We start from the raw sequence: 27,395 nt of genomic DNA, 5'->3' as shown, positions 1-27,395 counted from the left end.
AGTCGTGAAATCGTCTAAAAATTAATTTTCATAACAAATTCAAAAACCAAATTTCAAAAATCTACTTTCAGAATTTGTTTTTTTTTTGGCGTCTTAAAAAAGTCTTACAATAATCTTAGTTTGTGTCACATTTAAGATCTTAAACAAACGAAAATTTTAAGACAATTTTTTTCTTCACACGGGTAACTCAAAAATATTGCTACATAATAATAAACAATATAGTTTAAAATTTAAAAATAATTTTGTAGATTATTGATCATAAAAATGTTATTTTTTTAACATAATCAAACTATTGATTCTGTTCTTAATCAGTTATTCATTTATTGAATCAATGTTTACTAAAATTTCTTAGACTATTTTTAAATTTACCTGTTAGATCAAGCTTTAAGATGTAGTTCACAGAAATTGAATAAGATATCACGTTTAATAAATACATACATATATAAACTTTTGAACCACCTGCATTTTTTGAATCCGCACAGTAAAAAATTTTGCGTCATTGCGTCAAAAAGTTTTGAGTTAACATTTTTTGTGTTAAATATTCAACACTTTTATGTGTAAATTTAATATTTATTGTGTTAAATTAACACAAAAAAAGTGTTAAATATTTAACATAAAAATTTTTAACACAAAATTTTGTCACGCATTGACGCAAAATTTTTTACTGAGCGCTTGACGAGCTGAGTCGAAATATAGTAAAATTTTTTGAAAGTTCCTTCATAAAGACTAAAGCAATAGATTTCTATAAAATCTACGAAAAAAAAAATTCATTCATAGATAGAAGATATATTCAGTAAAAGAAAATTTCGATAAAAAAAAACATTAGATTGTTTACTTAGTTTACTTAGAGTAATGAAAATAAATCAAAACAAAAATCCAAAATCTAACAGTTAATGTGTTTCAAAAGAGAACTGTTGACAGCCAAAAGATTATTGTATATTTTTATCTATGATTTATTAATTTCTTAGTCATATTTGAATAGATAATTTTTTGTTTCTATTTATAAAAAAAAACTTCATTTTCAGCAATTAAAATCGTCTATGACGCAAACAAGATTGTATTTGACCATTAACTAAGTTATTATAATCGATGGATAAAATAACTATTACAATATCAAACCATGACATTTTTTTTAATTTCTTATAAATTGATATTCATCTTCAGAAGACATATTTTCAAAATCACAATTTTTAACCAAAAAAAAAAACCAATTTCCTCAAAAATATTAGGCTCTTGTTTAATTTCGAACTTATAAAATCAATAAATTTTATTTTAATAAAAATTCCTTAATCATTTTTGCTAAATAAAATAAATATCTACTATAAAAATTAAAAATAGACTTTCTTTGTTTATTTATATTTGTATTACAAAAAAAAAGTATTACAAAAAATTAAAAAGGCTGTCCTTAAATGAAACTTCTAAAAAATTTCAACAGTTTGACAAAGACAAAGAAGAAACAACTATCTTATCTCTTCAATCTCTATCTCGTCAAGTTTAAGTATGTGCGTTAATGATTCTGGAAATTACATCAAGTTAATTATTATCTATTAGTAATTTCAGTAATAACCCTGAAGCATTCGACGAAGACTCCTCAAAAACTTTTTAAAAAAACATTAAATTCTATCAAACATAATGTGTTCTTCAAAAACAAACTATATACTTCACTGTAAAAAATAACTTAAAAATTCCACCTTTATTATACTAAGGCCTTAATTGCTTTCGAATAATTTTTAAAAAATTTAAAAATCCATATTTTCTAAATATTTTCACCGACGTCGAAAATTTTCATTAAAAAAAAACATTACCGTCCTAAATAAATAAATATTTACAACCGACCAAATAAAATAAAAAATTATCTGACGCAAATAAATATTTGAAATCAGTTCTAATAAAAAACTAATCTTATCCGACAATAAAAAACGTAAGAGATAAAAATTATTTTCCTCATGGTCTAAATTTTCTAAAAAAAAATAATGATAATAACAATAATAAATTGTCAGAAGTAATTTTTTTTTATCGCTAAACAATTAAATAAAAACTATAAAATTAAATTTAAAATTCAAAAATTCCCGCCACGCGCAGATCTCAATTTTTAGCTTATGCGCACTTACTTAACTGCGCATCTTTTTCGATGCACACAAGTCCCACCAACAGAACGTGTTTTTTTTAGGTTAACTGAATGAAATAATTCACCGTCGGGAATAAAATAACGCGAAGAAATAAAAAAATAACTAGTTTTTTTTTCTATACCGGCAAAGTCATATTGAATTGGAATTTCTCTGGATGCGCGCGCAGTGGTGAGCGATAAGCACGACAGTAACAGGTGGTTAATCGTGGTTGGCTGATTCCGTAACTTCAAAAGTATTGCCGGGATACCACGTGCATGCGTCGTCCGTTGTTATTACGAGTTATTACAATCGGCATTCGTGCTTCAGATGCTTTAGAACTACGACGTGCTGTGTTAGTTTCCACTACTCCCTCTTTCTCTCCTTTCTGTCTCTATATTTCTATTTTTAAACGGACCACGTTACTGAGAGGCTATTTTACTGTTTCCGTATTGTTTTCTGTGTTTGTTTTAAATATTGTTATTAAAATTATTATAACTGGATACATGTGCGCATGATAATAAATCACTAATTAAATACATAATTCATTGAAAAAAACAATAATAAAAATATTTACTAAATATACAAACATATTTTTGTGTGATAAGTAGTGTCTGTTAAAGTGAAGTTTTTTTTAGTAAATAGAAATACTTAGTGTTTTTTTTATTCTCCGTGTGTCGAACCCGTGCCGGTGCGGGTGTTGGCTGATATTGATATTGATTATTTTTTTTTATTTATTTACATAAAATATTTATTGTTTTTCTGGAACTGCTCATTTCAAGGACTTGAGGCTATTTTTTGGATCACTATTTTTGGACTACGTGATTTTTTTGTGAGATAAATGGTATTTTGAACCTCCTGGATTGAGGACGACCATCTGCACAGGTAAGTTCAATATGGTAGAATTTTTTCAGACGCGGGAAATTAATTATTTATTTTTTTTTTGTTTTTAGAAATTTTTTTCAAAAGATTTAATTTATTTTTAATCAAGATACAATTTGGAGAATTTTTGGAGCATTTGTTTTCTTTATGGATTGATTTGTTATTAAAATAATTTTTTGATTTTATTTGGAAAATTTTTTAAAAATTAAATTTAGTTTAATTTTTATTTAATAATTACAATATTTTTATTTATTTTTTTTTATCCTGAAAATTATTAGTCAATTAATTTCAATTAAATTATTTTTTTTTTTAATTTAAAAATATCAATTCATAATTTTTTGGAGTAAATTTATAAATTTTTAAAAATCCATATTTTTGCTTAAATTTTTTTTTTTAATTAAATTTTTAATTCTTGGGATTCAAAAAAAATTTCTAATTATTTTAACAAACTTAAAGAAATCAAATAAAATTAAATTAATTTCCTAATTTTTCATGACAAAAAAAATTATTAATTTTCAAATTGTTAAAATTTTTTCCAAAAAAAAAAATCAAAATAATTACAAAATATGTCTGTATACATATTTTATCAAGTACTTCTATTTTATAAAATTTCATCATGTAAAAATATGAAGCTTGTTTGCTATTTTTAGTATGACCGGTTTCAACAATTTAATTAAAAATTTGAATTTTTCATTCAACATTTTCTCCATATTCATCAATTAATAATTATTTCTATGAAAAAATAATTTAACCACAAATTTTTTCACTTTTTCTTAAATTAAACAAATTTTCAAAAAAAAAAAAAAAAAAAAACTAATTTTATTTTATTAAAAATTATAATTAATTATTAAAAATAAAATTTTACTGATTACATTAATAATGATCAATCTATAAAATTTTATACTATAAATATACCATATGTGAGCATAATAACGTGTAAAGATGCGTTGATTAAATCCATAATGATAATAAATATTTCTCACATTTTTGCTCATTAAACATACACATACACAGATTTTTTAATACTTAGTTATTGAAGTTATATTTATTTCGTAATCTTAGTATGTATGTATATTGTATCTTATAATTTATTGAAATTTTTAAAAGAAATTTCAATAATTCTCAATGATAATAAAACTGAAAATTTAAAAAGCGCATAGGAAGAAATAATAATAAAAATTTTCTTTCCCAGAAAAATGATTTTTTAAAATCATCAATAAATCACCGACGCCAAGGGTAAAATTCACGAGGTACAAAAGGGACTAACAATAACAACAATAATGGATATATATGATATGGGAAGTGACCTGCGGGATCTTTGGGAATCGTATTTGGGCGAGCCGGTAAGTCATATATATATTTTATAAGCTACAATACATAATATAACTTTTCACACCCATTATTATCGTAATAATTATTAATATTGTTATTATAATTATTATTATAATATATACCACAGGTTTTTTTATGCTTCAACTGCCCGGCGACCTATAAATATAAACATTAAATTAAATCGACTGCATGGTATCACCTGTTCAAATGATTTAAAATTTTTTTTTATTCCATTCAGCGTAATAAAATAAAAGTGCAATAGATTTACATAACATACTTATAATAAGTCTTACACTTGTTAATAATTTATTTCTTCTTTTGTGAAAAGTCAAATAATAAATTGGTGCGTGGTTAACTAAACTGTGTAAACAGTCTTTCACTTTGGTACATTTCCGGGAAGCTACAGATAATACTTGGCCCTAATTGTCGTCGTCATACTTGTGATCTTTATCGTTACGAATAACGAATCGAGTACAATATAATAGTTTTAACAAATTATATTTATCTTCTTCAGATATGTTTATTGATTATAATTATGTTATTTCAAAATTATGTATTCATAATTTTGATATGATTTTTAATTATTTTTTTACGATAATAAAACAATTAAGATTAAGTATTTCTTCATCAAAGGAAGAAAAAATAATTTTATAACTAGCCCAGAAATTTGGGTATTTTTTAAATTGGAGAAAAAATTGTTTAAGGAGATCCTTTCGCCATCGATGTTAAATAAAAATTATTAGATTATCCATAAAATTAATTTTTTTTTACTATATTTAAAGTCTGCTCTCAACAAAGTATCTTAAAACCAAAAACTAAAAAATTTTAATATAATATTGACCAAGCATGATAAAAATTTAATTTTTTTTTAATCTAGTGATTTAATTTTATATAGTCAAAATTAAAAAATTCTTGAAAATTTATAAATTTATTTACGTAGCCTAATAATTAATAAAAAAATTAAAAAACAGTATTTTTCCGTGATATTTAATGAAATGAAAAGTCTGTTCAAATACACAGAAAAAAATTTTTCTTCCTAATTATTTTCTTGAGCAAAAAAAATTTTTTTTTGACAAGAAATTTCACTTATTCCAACAAAATTAATTCTCTTGCTTTAAGAAATACGTATCTTGATTCAAGAAAATTTATTTAAGTCAAGAAAATCTTATTGTTTTGAGAAAATTTAGCCTCTTGCTCCAAAAAATTTTGTTCTTGATGGAAGTAAATTTTCTTGCCTTGAGAAAATTTTTTCTTGCTCCTCGATAGTAAAATAGTAAAATATCTCGATAGTAAATTTTCATTAATATTTTATTGACTAACATGTCAAATGGGAAGATCAAATAATATTGAATCATTTTTTTTCATTGAATATATATAATTGCAAGCTAAAAGAATATAAAATGGGTATCAAATATTCAAGAGAAAAATTTTCTCATGGTAAGAAAATTTTTTTCTCAGCTGAAGTAGGTGGCGCTATTTCCCTAAAGTATCTAAAAATTTTGATCAAATATAAAAATTTATTGTATCAAGTATTTATGATAATTTAAATTAAGAAAAAATAACTTTCACCAAGAATAGAATTTCACCTGAAAATTTTCTTGAGCCAAGAATTTTGTTCTCCAGTCAAGAAATTTTTCTTTCTGTGTACAAAAAATACTATTTATCAATCAGTCATTGCTTCATATTTGGACTACTGTAGCTCACTAATGTTCAATTTCAGTGAAAATAAGCTTAATTTAAGCAGAAAGTTCAAAAAAGGGCAATGAGACTTGTATTAGGTGTGAACAAATATATTACCATAAATAATATAATACCTACAGAGAAATGTTTAATATATGAAGGATTTAAATTATATAATAAGATCCCTGAACGCATTAAAGCAGAAAATAGACTTCCTCATTTTAAAAGAAAACTGAAAGAATATGTAAAAATTTTATTTTGAAAAATGTGATATGTTTATATTTTAAAATCTTATTTTTTGATGGGGAGAAAATGAACTTTTATAATTTAACAATGATTCAAGATTAGTAAATGATTCAACTCGTAGTAAAACTAACTTAAAATCAATACTATTCCCCTATCTAAACTACATGTTGCGCTGGGTAAGAAAATTATTTAATTTCAATAATACATTGTTGATAATAAAATATTGTCTTGCTTTATTAGTAAATCTAAATTCTGACGTTTATAAAAAAAAATCTTTTACAAGTTTCAAAATTAGTAGAAGAAATTTTAATTGAATAATTGCAATCATTGAGATTTATTATTTATACTCAATGGTTTTAATTTGATATTTTCGTGTAATGTTGCAATTTTATTGTTTTTTTCCTTAAAAATTCGCTCAGTGTAATAATAAAATTTCAAGGTTTATTATTAATAATAATATAATTTATAATCCACACAATTTCGTAATAACATTCATGATGAGTTAATTTTGAAGGTTGAAATTACTCTTACTAGTAAAGGATAAAATTTATAATTAATTAAACTGAATATAAAAATTTTTTACAAGATTGAAATTAAAATATAAAAAAAAAAAAAGTGAATTTAGATTTAATTCCAGGAGAAATAATAAACCCGCATTGGTCGAAATAAAAATTTTACAACAAAAAAAATTATTCTCATATATTGTATTCTTAATTCATAGATATTATGAATGAAATGCATGAGTCGGGGAGTATTGATTTGTAGAAAAGTTTGATGACATCTGTTGCAACTGAAAATCGATTTTCACTGTCATGTATTATATTTAGAGTGCTCGGAAATTTTGTTAGTTTTCCCCTATTTTTTTCATCGGAAGAATTTTTTTTTATTTTGATTAGATAATTGGGAACGGAGATTTTGAGAGGAGACTTCTGAGAAAAAACTTGGGATCATGTTCATCGGGTTTCAAGATAAATGCATCAAACGATTGAATAGATAACTCGGGGGCTTTGAAAATTAGTTTCTATGCTTGAGAATTAAATACGATCATGCTGTTTGTTATGTTTGAAGTAACTCCGGCCAATGTTTAACTTCTCAAAGTCTTTAGGCTGTGTTAAATATTTTTTTTTAATTATTTTAATTGAAGAATATTTCTTGCAACAAATTTGGGTAATTGTTTAATTAATTTTACAGTTGCCTGAGTTTTTTTTTTTTTTTTTTTTTGGTAAAAATAAAAAAATTAACAATTTTGATCCTTCAAATTATATTTAGCAGCAGATTTACAATAAAATTAATAAGAATTTGTAAAAATATAATTCTTTATTGAGTTTCAAAATTTTTAATATTAGCAATAATTTTATTTCGACCAAAAATATTTTTATGAAATAAATTTATTGATGTTTAGTTTATTATTTTATCAACTTTTCAATAAAAATTACCATTTTAAAAAATTATTTTACTTTTGAAGAACTTCAAGAAAAAAAAATGATTCAAATAAATTTTAGCTTAAAAAATTAAAAAATTTCTGAAATTTCAAAAATGTTTGATGAAACTTGAATTTCTTAAGAAGAAATAAAAAATGTTAATATTTACAATTTGATTACAATTCTGTGAGAAGTGTACAGCAAATCCTAAACTCAGGTGCGTGTTTGCGCGCGCAAATTTGAATTCTAGTATCTATATATATGAATACTCTGTAGTTTACGTCTCCACGGGTACAGTCTTGCGTAAAAATTATGGATTACTCAGTTAAAAGTTTATATACTTTTTCGGCGCGTATAGTCTCTCATTTTTTGACAATATTGTATCACTACAACCACCTTAAGGGGTTATATCCACTTGTAAGTTCGAAAAAATGTATTTTTTTGTTAATTTTTTCTGGAGAAGCTTTTTATTGAATATATATATAAAATATATAAACATTTAGCGAATTTAACGTATTTTAAGAATTCATATTTTATTAATAAAAATATTGGGTTCCGTCGTTCCTGTAGAAGATCTCCTGAAGGTCCTCTACAAAAAGGTGTCAAGCGGTGAGAAAGATATCTCTGATCCAAATTATTTAAAATAAAAAAAACCAAAAGGATTACTTTTGGGATAGATAAATACAGGTAATGATCGAAGAAATAGTCAAAATTTTGATTTTAGACAAAATGGCGGCTTCCCAACAAAAAAAAATCTTTTTTTGCACGAAAATTTACACTTTAAAGTGACTTAAAAAATCGAAATTTTTATCAGAAACTTTATTCCTTCGATCATTACCTGACACAAGTATCTAAGAAAATTCTGTGAAAATTTCAAGTCAATCGGTCAAGCCGTTTCGGAGAAATATTCCTCACTGACTTTGAAAACATCGTTTCGAGAAAAACGCATTTAAAATTTTGGCTATTATTTAAAATTACGGTTCCACTTACTTTCAAATGCTCGGAGACGTCTTTACAAATACGCTCATTACTCCGAAACTATTTACCGGATTACTTTGAAATTTACAGACAATATTCTCGAATATATATATATATATATATATATATATATATATATATATATATATATATATATATATATATATATATATATATATATATATATATATATATATATATATTCAAAATATGCAAAAAAAAAAATTCGATTTTTTCAAAATTACGAGTGGATATAACCCCTTAAATGTAAAAAACATAATTTTTCATTTTTTCCTTCCATTCAATCTTCTATGACTGAAATTATATTACAGCGAATTTCTAAAAACTTTCCGGTAATTTTAAACTTGATTTTAAAAAATAATTTGAAGAATAGCACAAAAAAATTTTTCAAATATTTCTAAATGATTTTTTTACATTTCCATTTTTGTTACAAGTAAATTTTTTATACACAGTAAAAAATTTTGCGTCAATGCGTCGAAAAATTTTTTGTTAATAATTTTTATGTTAAATATTTAACACTTTTTTGTGTTAATTTATTACTTTTTTATGTTAATTTAACACAATAAATGTTAAACTTACACATGAAAGTAAATATTTAACACAAAAATTTTTAACAGAATATTTTTTGACGCAATGACGTAAAATTTTTTACTGTGTAAAATACAATAAAACACTAGATAAATTTGGAAAAGGGAGAGAAAAAAGGATGAAAGAAAAAAGGAAAGGGGGCACTTCGTGGGAATTTTTTTAGTAACCGAAAAAATAATTCGGACAGCCCGGTCCGGGAATCGAACCGGAATTTTCCAGTTACACGTCCAGAGTTCTCCCGGTTGCGCTATCTGCGATATTTGTCAGTATAAAACGTATTCATGCATACCACCAGCGCCGCGGAAAAACGCGGTTGGAATTTTTTCAGAAATACACAACTGCACAACACAATTTTCTTTAGAGTAATATAGATATCAGTACGCGAATCAGTGAGTAGCGTTCATCATCGATTTTTAAGTGAGTAGACTGTCTAAATTATTTCGAAATTTTTTCTAAGTAAAAAACATTTTTACTAAATTGTCTTTCAAAATTTTAGTTTAGTTTGTTTTCGCAATTAATTTTCACTTGTCTGCTTAAATATTAAAAACTTAAATATTTGAATACAAAATTTCTTACACCGAGGGAAAAAATTTCGGAGAAAAATAAATTGCAAGTAATAATTTAAATTGTAAGTCAACCATAAAATATTTCGAAAAAATTGAATACATTAATGATGACATTTTAAAACACTTGAGTCATTAACAATTGTGTAAACCTTCTAATGTAAATATTGAAGTATTTTTTCTTTTAATTATTACAGCCCAAGTATTATATCGATAATATTAAAATTATAATTATTAATTCCAATAACTGTAATTAATAATCGGTTAAGTTTTGTTACATAATTACTTAACCAACAGAAGTTTACTATTAACATTTATTTTCTGTGCTATTTTTTTATTTATTTCTTATTATGAAAATTAATTATAAAAACAATGCGAAGGTGTTGAATTACATAATTGTTGTGTTTACTTACAAGTCTGTAAATAAACATCTTTATTAAAACTATCGACGAGAAGCTGAGTTATTAATTACTCGTGATCGATAATTTATTAATTATAAAATTTAAATGATAAATAAGTACGAAATGTCAGGGCTTGAATAAGTAAAATATTAATTGAGAATTTTGTTGCATTAAAAATAATAATTATAAATTATGCAGTTAATCGTATCTATCCAATCTAATTAGAACACGAGAAAATTATATTCTTACCCTCTTTACATTGTTATTATTTATTGACATAAGTAAATACGATTTATGAATGGTTTTTTTCTAACCCTGGACTAGGATCGTAGTTCAGAGCATAAAACTTTTGCATACATTGTCGAAGATCTTTGATCTCAATATTTCAATAATTTATAATAATTATTGTAATACAGTGATTATATTTTAGTGACAATTTATAAGAATTTTTTGATTATTGTAATGAAGAAATAAATAATATTATTTTTTAGTACGCGTGAGAGTAAGTGATTTTTTTTTGTTATTTTATTGTTAAATTGCGAAAAAATTTTGGAATTTTTCGGCCGAAAGAAATTAAAAAAAAAAAAATTAGGTAAACAGTTGACCCTGGAAGCCATCTCCGCAACTTCCCGCTAATTCCGTAATTAAGCGTTCAAAATTGCACTCATTACGTTTTTGAGCTTTTCGAGCTAAAAAATATATTTCGTGTCATTTTGAGCTCTCCGAACATCTATGTTCGTTAATAATTTTCAAATAAAAAATTAACCCTAAGACGAATTTTCTTGAACAATTAAATGCGAAGATAAAAATGAAAGTTTATTTAATGGCAAGTAGAGGTCTTCTGCTTTCCGTAGTTCATTCAAAAAATGTTTTGTCGGAGCATGATGCCGGGATAATCTCACTTTTGGTTGGTTGTAAAGGACGAAACATTATTTTATTGATACATATTAATGGACAGGTCACGTTTTGATTGAACAAAATATTTAAATGTAATTTCCTCGGAAATAACATTCTTTAAATGTATATTCATGGACGAAAAGAAGCGATTCAAAGACTATAAACTGCCGAAATGGAAATCAAATTTTTCTTTTTTTGCTAACAAATCATGCTTTGATTGTAAGCTTCTCTCTTATTTTTAAAATTTGGAATTTATGATATTAATACTAATCAGAATTTACAATATCAAAGTATCTGTTGAGGACACATGCTTAAATATACATGCTCAGGCTTTCAAGGCCGTAGAAAGTTTTCTTCTTTAAATTCGCAGCCGTTTTTAAAGACGAAACTTTTTTTCTTACCAAAAATTTTAGCAAACTTTAGTTTTTACTTAGCAAGAGTACGAACTTGATCGAAAATAAAAATTTCCAAAAATTGGCTTCTAACTGAGGAGAATCAATTAATTGTAAGCTCTTTAAATAATCAATAGCGGCTAGATGTGATACAATTCAAATTTGCTACCACTTAAATTTTTATCAATACATAGTATAAAACAAAGTCGCTTTCGCTGTATGTCCGTACGTATGCTTAGATCTTTAAAACTACGCAACGGATTTTGACGCGGTTTTTTTTAATAGATAGAGTGATTCTTAAGGAAGGTTTGTATGTATAATAAATGCATAATATAGTAGAGAAACACTGATAAATTTAAAGGTTTCTAATGTGATGTCGTAAATAAGCACGTTTTTTTGCGCTTATATTGCAAACGCTGGCTGAACCCTACGGGATAGATCAAAATAATGTACTACAGTATTGTTCACCTTAAAAAGTTCAACAAAAAAGTCCGCGATGGTATATGTCTATCTCTTAGGGATAACCCAGCATAACCATTTTTATTCTTTACTAAAAATGGTTACACTAAAAAAATTCATAATAGAGTGCACAATACTCACCGGATGTGGTACCGGAGAAGATGTACTAATTCCCCGAATTCCTCTGATACCATCAGATTTACCGTTCCAATTTAAACGCCTACAATTTCCGGTAAAGATATCTTTTGCAATGATCATTAATAAATCGCAGGGTCAAACTTTTAACGTTGCAGGATTAGACTTGAGTGTTGAGTGTTTTTCACATGGCCAATTATATGTCGCGCTGTCAAGAGTAACGTCTAAGCAAAACATGTTTGTATTGGCTAATGACAAAAAAGCTGTGAACGTTGTGTATAAGGACATTCTGTAGTAGGTATATTTTGCATTGCACCCGTGCGAAGCCGGGGCGGGTCGCTAGTTAAAAATAATTTGTCTTATAAAATTCCACATTTTTCCCATTATAATTTGTAACATAAAAATTTCCGAGGATCAGTTGCAAATTTATAAAAATTAACTATTTCTCAAGTAAAAGTGTAAAAATTAAATTGTTTTAAGTCACAAGGGACTTATTTAAAACTTAATTATATTCTAATCACTCATATACTTAACCGCAACGTTTAAACCATCGAAATCATGGGAGAAGCTCATATTAGGAAAACAAATTCATGGTCTGCTGATGCTCGTATAGGGCGCCGGAAGTGTTCATACAAACTCGCGCGTGAACCGGAAGTACTTATAGCAGGTTTTAGTTTATAATTGATCCTTTTTTTTTTTGTACTATATGAAAACGAAAATTGTAATACTTTTCAAAATCGTCCTTTGACTTTTTAAAATTTCCCAAAATTAAATTAAAAAAATTTTTAAAGAGTTACATCATTGCTAAAGTTTAATATATACACATATTCTTAAAGTGGCTAGCGCAAAAGTTATAACTTATAACACAAGTCTTATCAGTTATCGATATCATTTTAACATTAACTCGTACAAAAGAGTTAGAGTCTCGCCTTGACTTCAATCCTATCAACATTACATCGTGCTGTGCTGGTATCGTTAAATATTAAAAAAAACTAACTAAATAAAATATTATTTCTATTAACATATTTACTTACTCAGTCGCTAGATGAATGAATTAAAATAAATTTATAATTAAACTAATTAATTAGTTAACATTTTTAATTGGTCTAATGCTTTTTTGTTTTTAATCATTATGAAAATTTTAGATAAATTTATTTGTAAATCAGCCTACTGCAAAAGAATCTCTTTGCAACTTACAGAAAATTTTGCGAAATATTTTATTTAGAATTTAAAAAAATAACAGAAAAGTTTGAAAGCAATCCTTAAAGAATCTTGAAAAAAAGTTTCAAAATTTCTGGAAACATACATTTTTTAATCATCAAAAATTATAATTATCAAAAAACTTTTAAAAGTGATCACTAAATTCGTAAAATTTATCTTATAGTTAATTTAAGGCTTAATTGACGTAGTAACTTACGTCTGATAATTTTTCCGAAATTGTCTCGAGCTTTAGAAATGATCAAAAATATCGACGAATAGTCACTGTTATTCGAGTTTGTCTTAAAATAACTTCCGAATGACAAATCGTATCTTGATTCAGGAAAATGGATGCGATAGCTTCGGTAACAAGCAACAATTTACACTATCAAATGTATAATCTCACTAGAGTCTAGAATTTCAGTCGAGCACTCTAAAGGTAGCTTCTAAAATTATATACAGTTAAATGAATGATAATGTTGCGATTTCTTAGCATCCATTGTTGAGATATAAAGCCTTAATTTGAAGTTACAATTCAGTGGTCAATAAAAGTCTAATTAAACAGTAACTATCGGTGGATTAACAATGCAAGCATTGTTGTGTATTATTTCGACTTGATCGTCACTCTGCATTTTAAAGTTTTTGGTTGTAAGATCAGTTATAAGCACCGAAGTGTGTTTAACTTAAAAATAATTTACAAAATTTGCTGTTTCCTTGGTAACATTTTCGATTTGAATTTTTAGATTATGTTCTTTTCAAAAACAAATTAGGAAAACGGTTGACCCTGAAAAAATTTTCTGATAAAATTTTCTGTTTTCTTATTAAAATTTTTGATGCAGAGTTTTAGATTGTGTTCTTTACAAAAAAAAAAAAGTTCTTAACTTTTGGATATTCTAATGAGTCTAAGACTAAGATACATTTTATCTCAACATCAAAATCTCGTATATTTATACGATTTTTAAAATTTTAAGACAAAAAATGAATGTAATTGTCTTGAATTTCTCCACACCGGGCGTGGTCAACATCTCTGGTCGATATCTCCTGAAATTTGAATATTAAAAAATGATCTTTTTCAAAAAGTTAATAGAGGAGAAAATTTATATGAAAAAGAAGATAATGTTTGAAAAAAGTAAGCCTTGTATACCTGTATATTAAGTGTAGAGTTGTCCAATATAATATGAGGGACTTGACTCTCACTCAGACTTGAAATATCTTATTTTTTTTGTATCGCCGTCTCTTTTTATCAGCAATCGCCAAGTCCCGGTAGTTTTATCTCTTTTATTTGAGTGAATTGAGAAAGGATAGAAATGGAGGTGAGTCTTCATTCCAGCTCCTGTCCTACCTGAGGACGTTCACCTTTTTTCGTGACTTAACTTGTACTTGTATATACTTGTGTATCGGGACTGCTTGGCCGAGTCATTGAAACCGCTAAGAAACCTTTACACCTTATTCCAGACCAGTTAGGATTATTTTCCTTTAAATTTATATCCATTGTTTTATTTCTAAATCCTTCGTCATGCTTCATTTTAACTTGATAATTTACAGGGATATTGTTTTTAACTTTCCCTTCCTCAGTTTAGATTTTTGTATGGGTCAAATTTAAAAAAAAATATTTTTATTATTGTTATTAACATTGAGGTCAATATTTTACGATTGATAACTTGAATTCGTGACTACTAATATTGAAGAAATTTTTTAATAATAAAAAATTAAAATGCTTAGTGCGAAAATAATTCGAGCTAAATTGCTATCCTTTGCAAATTCATTGTCTTGCGGTTTTATATATTCACGACTTTGCATTTCTGTTGGTTCTATCAGATATTAACAGGTTTTACATTCTTTGAGAAATACATTTTTATTATTAATTAAAACATTTATCACTTTCTTTTTTAATTATTTTAACATCTTTTTCACTGAAATATTTTTTATTAAGAAAATTATAATTCTAAAAAAATTAAAATTTTTAATTTTTATCTCTACTTGTTCAATTATAAAATTTCTGCTTGATTTACAAATTTAGATCCAGCCATTTAAAAATTTTTCTTAACCAAAAAGAATTACAAAATTCGTACAAGTAGTTTTTTAAATGTTACAATTTTTTCATAATTATACTTGAAGTATTTTATTTAAGAACATAATTCTAACATTTTTTTTACTAATTTCGGAATCATTTATAAAAATTTATTTTTTTCTAAAAAAATTCAGTTTTTAATGATTTCAATTAAAATATTAATTATTTCATCAATAAAATTAATTGAAAAGAGTTTTCAGTCAAAAGTTACTTTGGCAACAAAATCTTTTAATTTTTTTCTCTTTTTTCAATGTTGGCAATTCGGAAAATGACGTACATAGGTGGCGCATGGAAAACGCGCGTAATTTGAATTATCACTTGCTCAGTATCATTTAAAATAATTTTTTTTTTTTTAAATATAAAGCTTATGTCTTCTTTTATTTCTTCTCAAATAAATCAATCTTGAAAAAAATTGTAAAATGCTCAAAAATTCTTAAAAATGATCTTTGATGCAATAAAAAAAATTATTTTAAAGCATTTAACGCTCATTCAAGTTAAAAAAGCAATTTTTCTTAAAAATTTGTAATTAAAATCAACTATTTTAATTTTCTAAACTCAAAAATTTATGTATAGACACAAACGGTAAGCGTCAAAACAGCGGGAAATTTTGGGGTCTCTTAAATTCTTATCAAGATTTATTTTCTCAATAGTTCGTAAAAATTCTGAGAATTTAACAAAAATTTTTCTGAATAAATAGACTTAAATTTTTTTTTAAACTTTCTCGACTTATAAAAAAATATCGTTTCAATTTTTACAGGCAATAACTAGCTTACCCATAACTTTAGGGTTACTAATAAGGCCCTAAAAATCGGAAAACAGTTGATAGAAAAAATGACGGAAACACGGTTAAATAAAATTAAAAGTACTATATATAAAAGTGTAGTTAACCTTGAAATGCAACAGTTCCGCATAGTTGGAGCATAAAAAGACTTTTCTTCCCCTTGAATTTATCAACTTACTTATTTTTATTATTATTACGTCTTTAAGTAAAATTTATTTTCTATTTAATGAAAATAACAATGAAGAAATAATAAATAATTTCACAGTATAAAAATACAATAAAATAAATGAATAATATTTAACTTTTCAACCTTAAACTTGACCGGCCCTTTCACTCATGTTATTATGCAGGAGTGATGTAATGGAGTCTATTTTTAAAACAAGTTCAAAATACCCATTTGTATCTTTAGACTAAACATGTCTGGCAGGTTAATGAATTTATGTTACTTAATTTTCTACCTGAAGTTAGTTACTTAGTTTACAATTTTTTTTTATTAATTATTTTCCGGTTTTCACAGATATTGGGCCAAGACATTCTCAACAAAGACGACGACTGGAATCTTCTGGGAGTGAAAGAGAAAAGCTTAGAAGTTGTCTTACGTGATCGTTTGATGACTGACGCTGCTCTAGATGGCACAAGACCCATTAAAACAGAACACAGTTACAGTTTATTGGCTTACAGTCCACCAGCATCTCCAGTTACTACTAATTGTCCGTCACCATCACCCACAGTCAATGTTTCTTCTAACAAACGGGAAATTGATATCGAAGGACGTATAAGAATAGCCACTAAAATGGATGGTGAGGGCTTTTATTTTTAAGTTAACAATAAGCTTATTTCAATTATATTTAGAACTTTTGTTCAACAACTACAAAGACCCTTTAAGACAAATTGGGGGAACTTATTTTGTTTATTTTTGGCCAATAAAAAAAAATATTGGCACTGGATTTTCAAAAAATTGACAATTTTGTGTTGTCACTTTACTTTTTGAAGACTATGTTAAGAAGAAATAATTTAAACAACGGTTTATCTTCAAATGTACAGTTTTTTGGTTTTAAATTCTTGATTAAAGATTTTGCACGCCTCATAAGCGAAGCGTTGAGGTTGTGCTCTACTCTCGACATTTCAAAAAAAGCAGTTTTCTTGTAACTGAAATTGATTTTTTGTTATTTATATCGCACTTACAGGTTAATATGAGTACACTTATATCAAGTCAAATAATTTGTCAGGCACATTAAATATATTTCAATAAAAATTTTCGGTCATTTTTTGGTCAAGTTTTTAATGATTTTTTAAGTCGTTTTATTTATAATTTAGCGGGAATCGCCATTAAATTTGAAAAATGACCGGTAGTTATTTTTTGAGTTGGTCAATTGACGTCAAATGACGAGCACGTGCTTTATTTCACATCAATATTTCAAAGTAAAACTTATTCGACCCTACTTCAAAATATAAAAATGTAATTATTAGTTCAAATTAGTGATTTTCGTGAAAATATAAACAATTTTGAGTTGATTGAAGCTACTACACAATTGTTCAACTACTACTCAATTTTGAATTGAGTAGTAGTTGAACAATTAATTCAAATTAATTAAATTAAAGAAATTTTTAGGAGAATTTAAATTGTTTTCAAACTAAAAAATCATTATCTTAAGATGAAAAAATTTTTTTTAAGGTAGTACCCTCGCCAGAGTCGTTTTCTTAAGATTTTAAAAAAATTTTTGCAGATTAATGTTCATATAATTCTGCATCGATTGGCGCAATTTGAAAATTTTTGACCATCTAGTTTCAGAGATATTTAATTTCAAAGTTTGAGTTTTAAACGCTCTTATAGTTTACCTACAAACATTTTTATATCTCAGAAACTTTCCTTAGGATCTTTTTAAAAAACTAGAGTAACATTAACTAACAACTAAACAATTTTTTAAAAATAATTTCATTGATAATTACCACACAGTTTCACAAATATTTATTAATAAGTAATGAAAAATTTACTAGACTTTAGCCGAGGAAGGGATACGTTAATAAAGCTATGGCAACAACGCCAATTTTGTGAGCCGCGAAAAAAGTATGAGACGCGCATGCGCTGAAAAATTTGAAAAGTTTAATGTACCTCAGGTGTAATATTATAGTTATTAATTTTATTTATTTAAAAAAAAATAACAATGATTATTTTATGAAAATAAGTATTTTTCTATATTTATTAAAAATTCAAAAAAGTTAACAATTTTAATATAATAATATATATTAATCTTTGATAATTTATAAAAATAATAGACAGATGAAATAATAAAAAAAAGTAAAATTTAAAATCAGTTAATACATCAACACAAAAAATTTAATTACTGATTTTTCTGAAAAAACAAAACAATACTGTCAATTATTTTTTTTTCAGACATTGTAATTATATTTCCGAATAAATGTATGTAAATAAATAAATAAACGCGTGTATCAAAACAGAGGTTAGTCTACAGCTGGTCCAAAACACTAGAGTGTAACCACTATAATAATTTTTTTTTAAAGAAGAAATCTGATGATTTTAATTCTATTATTGTAGATATGGAAGAAGAATGTTTCCCAGCAATATCAATGAAGAAAGCATCCAGTCACGGTCGCACATCACCTTCAACTTTATCAGAAGTCCCTAACGATATTCTAGAAGCCGTCGAAGAGTACATGGAAATAAAAGAAGAACCGGCGCAATCAACAGAAAATGCCAACGACGAAATAGAAATCGATGTTGACATCGACGACAAAAATTTTATTGAAATGATTTCACCGAACAGGTTGCAGTTGAATCTCAAAGTCAAAGAGCGTCCTTTGAGTGACAGTGAAGCTGACGATGAAGATTACGAAGATGCTGTTCTTGATGAGTACCATGTCTCTCAGTTGATAAACAGTAACAGTAGCTGCAACGATGATACTCAAACGTCATCACAGAGCTTACCACCGACACCACCCAGTAGCAATAATTCTGACAGTGAAAGTGGAAGCAACGGTGGCGTATCAGCATCTTGTTCGCCAATAAGACGCGCTGATAATAATAATATTTGTACAGTACCAAATATACGGGGTATTTATGGACCACGTTTGTATGTTACCAATGGACATACTACCAGACAACCTATTCACACCTCGTTAATATCATGCCAACCGGTAATTTTATTTTTTTATCTATTTTTTAGATTTTACGAAAAAATTTAGATTAAAAAAAATTTTTTTTTCTTGATTTTTTAAAAGTTATGCTTCAGTTACGACCGACGTTTATCATAATCTAAAATTAAGAATGTCAGGTTCAAAAAAAAGAGACTTTGAATAAAAAACAAAAGGTCAATTTATCCTTAGGTAGGATATTTTTTAAAGAATGTCTCGAGGGGAAAATCGATAGGAAAAATTTACTTTTAAGAAACCCCGATTAGAGTCAGGAAACTCGCTTAGCGGGTGGATTGTCCTGACTTTAAGAAGATGGAACATGATACAAAAAAGATTCAGTTATTCGATAAATATTTTATTTTTCGGAAAATTTTCTTTTTTAATTATTATAATAAATATGAAAAATGTGAATTATATATTATATAGAGATGAATACATGATTTATTAATAATAATAATAATAATAATAATAATAATAATAATACTTTATATTCTTAGTTTTATTGGCTGTCTAGTCTAATACAACAATTTTTTCTCTAATTTTTCGTAATATTGTGAGCCTGTGTTTCTCTCCAGGCATAATCAATTTATCTTAAATTCATATCTAGATAAAGATAAATTTGACTGAAAATTTGACGGTCCTGGTCTGGTTTTTTTCAGTCAAATTAATTTGAAAAATTGTTATTTTGTAACTAAAAAAAAATTTATTACGAAAGTAAAAAAACATTTCTATTTGGAGGATTGAAAACTAAAATGAAATAAATTTTGGTTTTTTTTTGCTATAAATTCGCAAACCACCAAAATAACAGTTCCCTGGGCTGTCCCATTCCCAAAATTCAAACTTAAAAATTAAATTTTTAATTATTCGTCCATAATATATAATTTGGTCCATAATGTTTATAAACTTAATTAGTTAACTGACAATCTTCTTCAATAAAAAGTACCGAAAATTAATTTGTTTCATTAAATTCATTAAACCAAAGTTTGTCCCCGGCGTTTTAAGAACAGTCCCCTGCCAGAAGTTCAAAGCCAAAAAAAAAATCCAGCGTGTTATTTTACCTTTTGTAAAGTTTATAAGGATCTAACTAGCCTTAAGTTAATAACCATAGGGCTGTTAGCGCTTTATCGCCATTTTATTTAGTGTCAAAAACACCGTTTGTGCTGGAAACATTTTTTTGGGCCACGAGAAACTCAGTCCCCTGGCAACTATTTTTATTTATAATTTATTTATAAAATTGGATCCACAAGTCTTAATATTATTCTAATTAATGTAAATATTCATTGAAAACTTGAAAAGTTGAATGCATTGAAATAGTTTGCTTGATTTTTCTCAATTTGATAAAAAAAAACAGTCCCCTGTCATGTTATATGGCAAAAGATACACAAATATCGAAAAAACAAAAATTTAATCGGCTGTGTATTTATTATCATTAAGCTGATAGTTTTGTAGCCCTTGTTAATTTTTTTTCTAATAAAATCAAAAATAATTTGGTCGGACAATTTTGTACAGATTTAAGACGTCTTTACAGAGAATCATCCATATATAATGTATATAAATATATGAAAAATTGATGTGGGTTCTCAAATGAAAGGTCTCTTAATTATGTATCTATAGAGCATTTTCAAATTTAGCCTAAATACTTATCATAATAAATTGATTAACGGTGAGAATGATATGAAACCTTGAAAAGGCACAAATTCAAGTCAAAACCTTTTATAAAAAAAAAAACCGATTTTATCATATGACTATCCTGGACACAAAATTTTTCTTCTTCTTTTAATAATATAGATTACGTAATAATTGACTTGAATTTTTTGATAGTTGTTCTATTAAAAACTACCAAACTACGGAGTACTTAAAAATAAACAATAAAAATAAAGACATAAAATAACTTTAACAACTTAACAACTTTAACAAAATAAAATGTAATTATTAGTTACCAAGCGATTAAATAATTATAATTATTAATATTTTTATTTCAGAAGGGATCTACCGGCACGTTGATACTTACCGAAGAAGAAAAACGCACATTAATAGCCGAAGGTTATTCAGTACCAACAAAATTACCATTAACAAAGCAAGAAGAAAAGTCTTTGAAAAAAGTCCGCAGAAAAATAAAAAACAAAATTTCCGCGCAAGAGTCCCGCAGGAAGAAAAAAGAATACATGGACGGCTTAGAGAGAAAAGTTAGTTTGCTGTCTAACGAGAACATTAATTACCGCAGTCGCGTCAATACACTCGAGCAAACTAACCGGGAATTAATGAAGGAGCTTGAGTGTCTCCAAGCTCTTGTTGCTCGTCAAAAATCTTAGGTAATTTATAATATTATTTATTTAAAGTTAAAAACAATAAAAAATCAATCATTACATTAGAAAAAATTGGTCTTGATTTTTTTTTTTTTTTATAGTTTATCAACTTATTAGATGGTAGTTTAATTAATTGATTAATTTATTTATTCACTTTTTGAGGAATTTAATTATGTTTTATAGATGATTTATAAAGGATCAACCAAAGTTTGTAGAACTGATTTTGTTTAAGAGAATCTTTGAAAATTAAATTAATATTTTTAGTAAATTTTAGCTCGGTAAATTTTTTCACGCTTCAATTTTCTGTATAAATTTAATTAAGGAGTTATTCTGGTTTCGATGCTCGAAAAAAAGCCAATATTGATGACTTTTTCAGAAACTATTTTATATATTAATATAAAATTTATTTAGCTCAACAAATACACTCTTGAATAACAAAAAATATCTAAATTTATTTTATTTTATATTTTTTTTATTAAAAAAAAAAAAAAAAAAACGAGTGGACGGAGATTAATATTTATTGATAAATAACAAAATCACGGAGATTTAAAAAATAATGCTTTTTTTTTTTTTTTTTCAAAGTTTTTAGTCCTAAAAAATAGTAAAAATCAAAATTTTGATTTGGTTGTAGCTGATGCAAAAGATACTAAGGTGAAGTAGCCAGTAGTTGAACAGATTTCAAAGTAAAACGTATTTCACCTTACTTGTACTATTTAAAGATATAATTATTACACAGAAAAAAAGGTTCACTGAGCCAAGAAAATATTTTTCTTCCTAATTATTTTTTTGAGCGAAAAAAAAAATTTTTTTTGACAAGAAATTTCACTTATTCCAAAAAATCAATTCTCTTGAATTAATTTGCTGGAATAATCTTCGATTTTTTTCAAAATCTCCCTTAGCTAGGCCTTATTACCCGCCGGTACCTTACTGTTCGTTATTTCTGACTTGGAATAACTGTTTTTTAAAAACATTTAAAGACGTTTATTCGCAAGATTTGATAGTAGGCCAAAAAAGTGTCAATTGAACCATTCGACTTAAAAAATCAAAAAAATTGAAAAAATGCTTCATTCTCTCAAAATTAAATTCGAGGAAATTTTTTTCAAATTTTGCTTTACATTTTGAAAAAATTAAAAATCCAGCAGATTATGGATGGTGTGGGTTAAATTGCCATAACTTTTTCAAAAATTGACTTATCAGGACGTTTTTTTTTTTTCAAAATTTTTTTAATTAAATTTTCTTTTTAGGAAAAAATAGAAAAAAATTATTCAAACCTATCTTCATCGTTATTTTTTAGATTTTCCAAAAAAACTCCGAATTTCTCAATGATAAAATTTTTTAATTTTTTTTTCTTTCATATGAAACTGATATTTTCTACAAATATCCTGAAAATTTCAAAATAGTGTTTTTTCGATTTCTATTTTTTTTTCAATTGAAAAAAAAATTTTTTTCATGTCATAAATGAATTTTTCCTATGGATATTTTTATCATGTTAATAAAGAAAAAATTTGTATGTTAACATTGGGAAAATAGGGGAGATCCCTATTTTTTTTTTCGCCGTGTGTATCATTAAATAATTATAATTATTAAAAAAAATTTATTTTCTTCCACTCGAACATCCACATAAACATCATAAAATAATATAACTGTAATGATCCGATGACTTAAAAATTTTCACAATACTTTTATACGTAAAAGTGTTTGAAAAATGTAAAAAAAAAATTTCTTTTGAAAGTTACGAACCAGAATGACCCCTTGAAAAAAATCAAAATTTTTTTTTAAATTACTAAGATCTCCTGTTAAACAAAAACCATGTCTTCCTGTAATCTCATATAGCTTTCTTCATTTATTCTTGTTAATGTTTATAATAGATAAATAATTAATAAATGAATAATAAATAATTAATAATTCCGTGCCTAGTCTACCAATTGACAATGTAACAGGTCAATTATTTGTGCAAGAGTCTTAACTTCCAAAAACATATTGAATATTAAAAAGATACAAAATATATTTATCACAATTCGTCCATAATATAAAATAAATAATATAAACAGATTTATAAAGTTTGTTAAAATAAGAATGATATTTTTTAAGTAATGATTTTTATATAGCTCGAAAAAAAATTAATCAATTAATTATATTATAATAATGACACTGAAGATTGTACAAATAATCATTTAAATATAATAAGTGTCTTATTAATTTAAGAATTCAATAAATTCTTTTTATACTTCATTTGTTGAAGAAAAATCTTTTAATATAATAAACAATTAAAATTGAATTCTTAACGAAATAGTAGATAAATACTGATAATAATAATAAGTACGATAAAAAAAAAACGTTGATAAAATTTTATTTAAGAATATAATTAGTTTTTGTTCTAAAAAAAATTTTTTCTATTAACTGAATGTGCCTCGTTAAGAAAAACAAAATTTTTTGTTTTTATTTTTTATTTACCATAAATTTTTATAAATTCGCACATTTTTTTATGGAAAATTAATTTTTTTTTTTTTTCAATTTCGAAATCTTTTTATAATTTTATATCTTGATATGTATCATAAAAGTTTATATTTTTACCATGCATAATAGAAAAATTTTATTGTAAGGTTATGTGATAATTTTAATGTAAGATTAAATTGTGCATTAAATAGACTAATGTATGAAAAAAGACCGACTAGACCAAATGTAGAGTATTTTTCTTACACTTTTTATGTTGAATTTTAATTGTAAAAAATTTTAGTATAAAGGGAGCGGAGTATAAAGGCAGCACTTTCGCGTTTAGGTAGCAAATTTTATAGATTTAAAACAATTATAAATTTTACAGCTGTATTAAAAATTTTTAAATGATTTCTTCTTTGTAAAGATACATTTTTTAAGTTTTTTATAATGAAGTTCTTAAAAATTTTATTAATTTATAAAATTGATATAATTTTTACCTCACGGCTGAATTTTAACAGTACAAATTTTCATAATTTTGAAATTTAAAAAATTTATAATGATAATGTTAGTAATTAAGGAAAAATGAAGAAATATTATCTATTATTGTAAAAATAATTTTATTAATTAAGAATGAGCACGGAAAAAATGACTCATTTTTGCCTCGAAGTTTAAATTTTTGCCGATAGGTGGCAGTATATGCACGTTCCTTATTTTACCATGCTGCTGAAAAAATTAATTTAATTTTGTTAAATTTAAATTAACAAATTTTATTTAACTAGAATTTGAATTTGCGCGCGCAAGCGCGCTCTTGAATACAGAATTTGCATATATTTTCATGCTTATGATATATTTGACCAATCACATTACGAATAAATTGATGCCACATACATTTCATCTCAATTTTATATTAAGGATTTTTTTAATGATAATTCTAAATTTTATAAATTTTTTAGTCTGAAAAAAAATGACGCAGTCATTTTTGCTTTAAAATATAAATTTTTGCCGACAGGCGACAGTCTATGCACGTTCCCTATTTTACCATGCTGCAGAAAAAATTAATTTTGTTAAATTTAAGTTAACAAATTTTATTTAATTTTTTTAATGCTAATTCTAAACTTTATAAATTTTTTAGTCTGAAAAAAAAAAAAAAAGGAAATAACAGGTTTTTTTTTAATATAACAAAAGAATAAAGAAGACATCTAATAATATATTAAAACTGTGAGAAATTTTTCAATCTCATAAATGTAAAATGAAAACCTGTTATGCAACGGAGTGCATCAGAAAAACTTTTATGGGCCGGTTAATATCTGAGGAAAAATACAAAAGAGTAGCAGGTACAAAAGATTTTAAAAAAAGTGTAAGAATTTATTCTATAGATAATTTTTATCTTTTTTAAATCGGGTGTATAAAATAAAAAAAAAAAAAAAAAGAAGAAGAAAACAGCTCGCTTTAAAGAATTAACCACATTTTTTAAAAATTAAATTAGTTTGTAAACAACATTTATAATTTTGTAAATAAATTTTTACTATTGGTAGTAAATTTTTTATATAAAATTTGGAGGCTGATTAATTTTATGAAAGCGGGTTTGTGCATTAAATAAAAAAATGCAATTGTCTTAAATAATTTGACACTTAATAAACAATTCATAGTATATAATTACAATTATAATCATTATTTTAATTATAAAACAAAAAAATCCCAATTTATTTTTCATTAAAATGTAAATAATGAATTTCTTCTTTTACCATCGCATTACACTATTGTTATAAAAATTAGTTATAAAATAAAATAGAAATAATTTTTGTAAATAAAACTTTTGTTTTTTAGCAAATTAAGAAAGTTGACTTTAAAATGATAACTATATTCCATTATATTAAATAAGAAGATATATTGTTTGTGAAGAAATGATGTAGCTAATTATATATTTATAAAGTGTGCTGAATAATTTTAAAAAATGAAATCTATATTTAAATAAAATTATATATTTGTAGAAAAAAAATGGATATCGTTATAAGTTGTTAAATAAATATAATATTATAAAAATTATGTGATTTTTATAATTACTTTTTACATTTCTTAAGTAATTTTTAATTATTTATTTGAGGGGTTATTTTTAACAATTTTTTTTCAATAGAAAAAATAAAATATTTTATTCTTCCTACGGAGATTATTTCATTCAAGAGATTATTTTTTTTCTTATTTACACTATTATTAATTTATATTTATTAAAATTTTTTAGACTATTTTTAAATCGGATTTATTTTTTACTTTTTAATCTGTTTTTCTATAAAAAACGAGTTTTTCAATTTTTTTAAACTATAATTATTTATTAATAACTAGCTGTTACCAGCCCGCTCCACTGGGCATTTTATAGAATTGTATTTTTAGACCTAAATTTGAAATTTAATTAGAGTATTGTTTTGACTTTCACAAATTCCAAATTTCATCGAATTAGCATATACCTTTTATCCATGTAATTATTCCAGCTAATATTCATTGTAACTTTCAATGTGCAAACATTATAATGTTTGCGTGGCTTTTTTTCAAAAATGAATAATAATTGACACTAAGAAAATAATTTGAAATGAGAATTTGGAGTCTATAGGAACTATAGCTTGGAAATTCAAAATTTTTAATGTTAACACCCACCTTCGCAAATCCCTGTGAGATGAGCTATCGTAAAATTTGCCGTTAGACTTTTTCTACATCTCTTACAGAAAATTCCTACCAAATTTGGAGTCGATAGGAGCTATAGTTTAAAAACGGGAATTTTTCATTATTAACGCCCCCGCAATCCCCTTTGGGGTAGAATATCGTAAAATTTGTTGATAAATTATTTTTTCATCACTTACAGAAAATTCCTACCAAATTTGGAGTCGATAGGAACTATAGTTTAAAAATGGAAATTTTTCATTATTAACTCTCCCGCGACCCCCCTTGTGGGTGGAATTTTGTAAAATCCGTTCTTAGCTGACCTCTACTTGGTGATAGGAATATTCCTGCCAAATTTCAAGTCTCTAGGTCTTATAGTTCCAGAAATATCGTGATGAGTGACTAAAGTCTTCTATATATATAGGGGAGAAGGGGGTCAAATGAACCAAAAAAAGTTTAGTAATTTTTTACTATTCGAATTAAAACTAAATAATAAATTTTATTTTCTTGGAATGTTAGTTTATTATGTTATGGTTACTATCATTATCAATACATAAATTAGTCAATAAACAACGTGAATTTTTAAAAATTATTAATTTATCCAAACGCGTCGAATGGTTCAATTGACCCCCGCTCGGAGGCAATTGAACCACTGCTTGGGGTAAATTGAACCAATAATATTTAAAACTCAAGCCCGAA

The 27,395-nt window shown here is 25.5% G+C and overlaps 1 protein-coding gene across 2 annotated transcripts; it reads left to right on the top strand.

The window, feature by feature from the left end:
- The first annotated feature begins 2,371 nt into the window (after positions 1 to 2,371).
- On the top strand, positions 2,372 to 25,216 carry Creba (Cyclic-AMP response element binding protein A). Of its 2 annotated transcripts, XM_074239535.1 has the most exons (6): positions 2,385 to 2,990; positions 4,180 to 4,330; positions 16,667 to 16,949; positions 18,707 to 19,305; positions 21,285 to 21,614; positions 25,177 to 25,216. In XM_074239535.1, exons 2-5 carry the CDS (start codon positions 4,268 to 4,270, stop codon positions 21,612 to 21,614), a joined length of 1,275 nt encoding a protein of 424 aa, XP_074095636.1. In that variant the 5' UTR covers positions 2,385 to 2,990; positions 4,180 to 4,267; the 3' UTR covers positions 25,177 to 25,216. The 2 variants fall into 2 exon arrangements, with proteins under 2 accessions (XP_074095637.1, XP_074095636.1); XM_074239536.1 differs by having other exon boundaries at positions 2,372 to 2,990; positions 21,288 to 25,216.
- The last annotated feature ends 2,179 nt before the right edge of the window (positions 25,217 to 27,395 follow it).

Source organism: Cotesia typhae, unplaced genomic scaffold (assembly GCF_013202065.1).
Source record: "Cotesia typhae breed Kobodo isofemale line unplaced genomic scaffold, CoteBio_Ctyphae contig_26, whole genome shotgun sequence".
Taxonomy (NCBI): domain Eukaryota; kingdom Metazoa; phylum Arthropoda; class Insecta; order Hymenoptera; family Braconidae; genus Cotesia; species Cotesia typhae.
The sequence above is the reverse complement of the archived record's forward strand: the minus strand, read 5'-3'. Positions and strand labels throughout refer to the sequence as shown.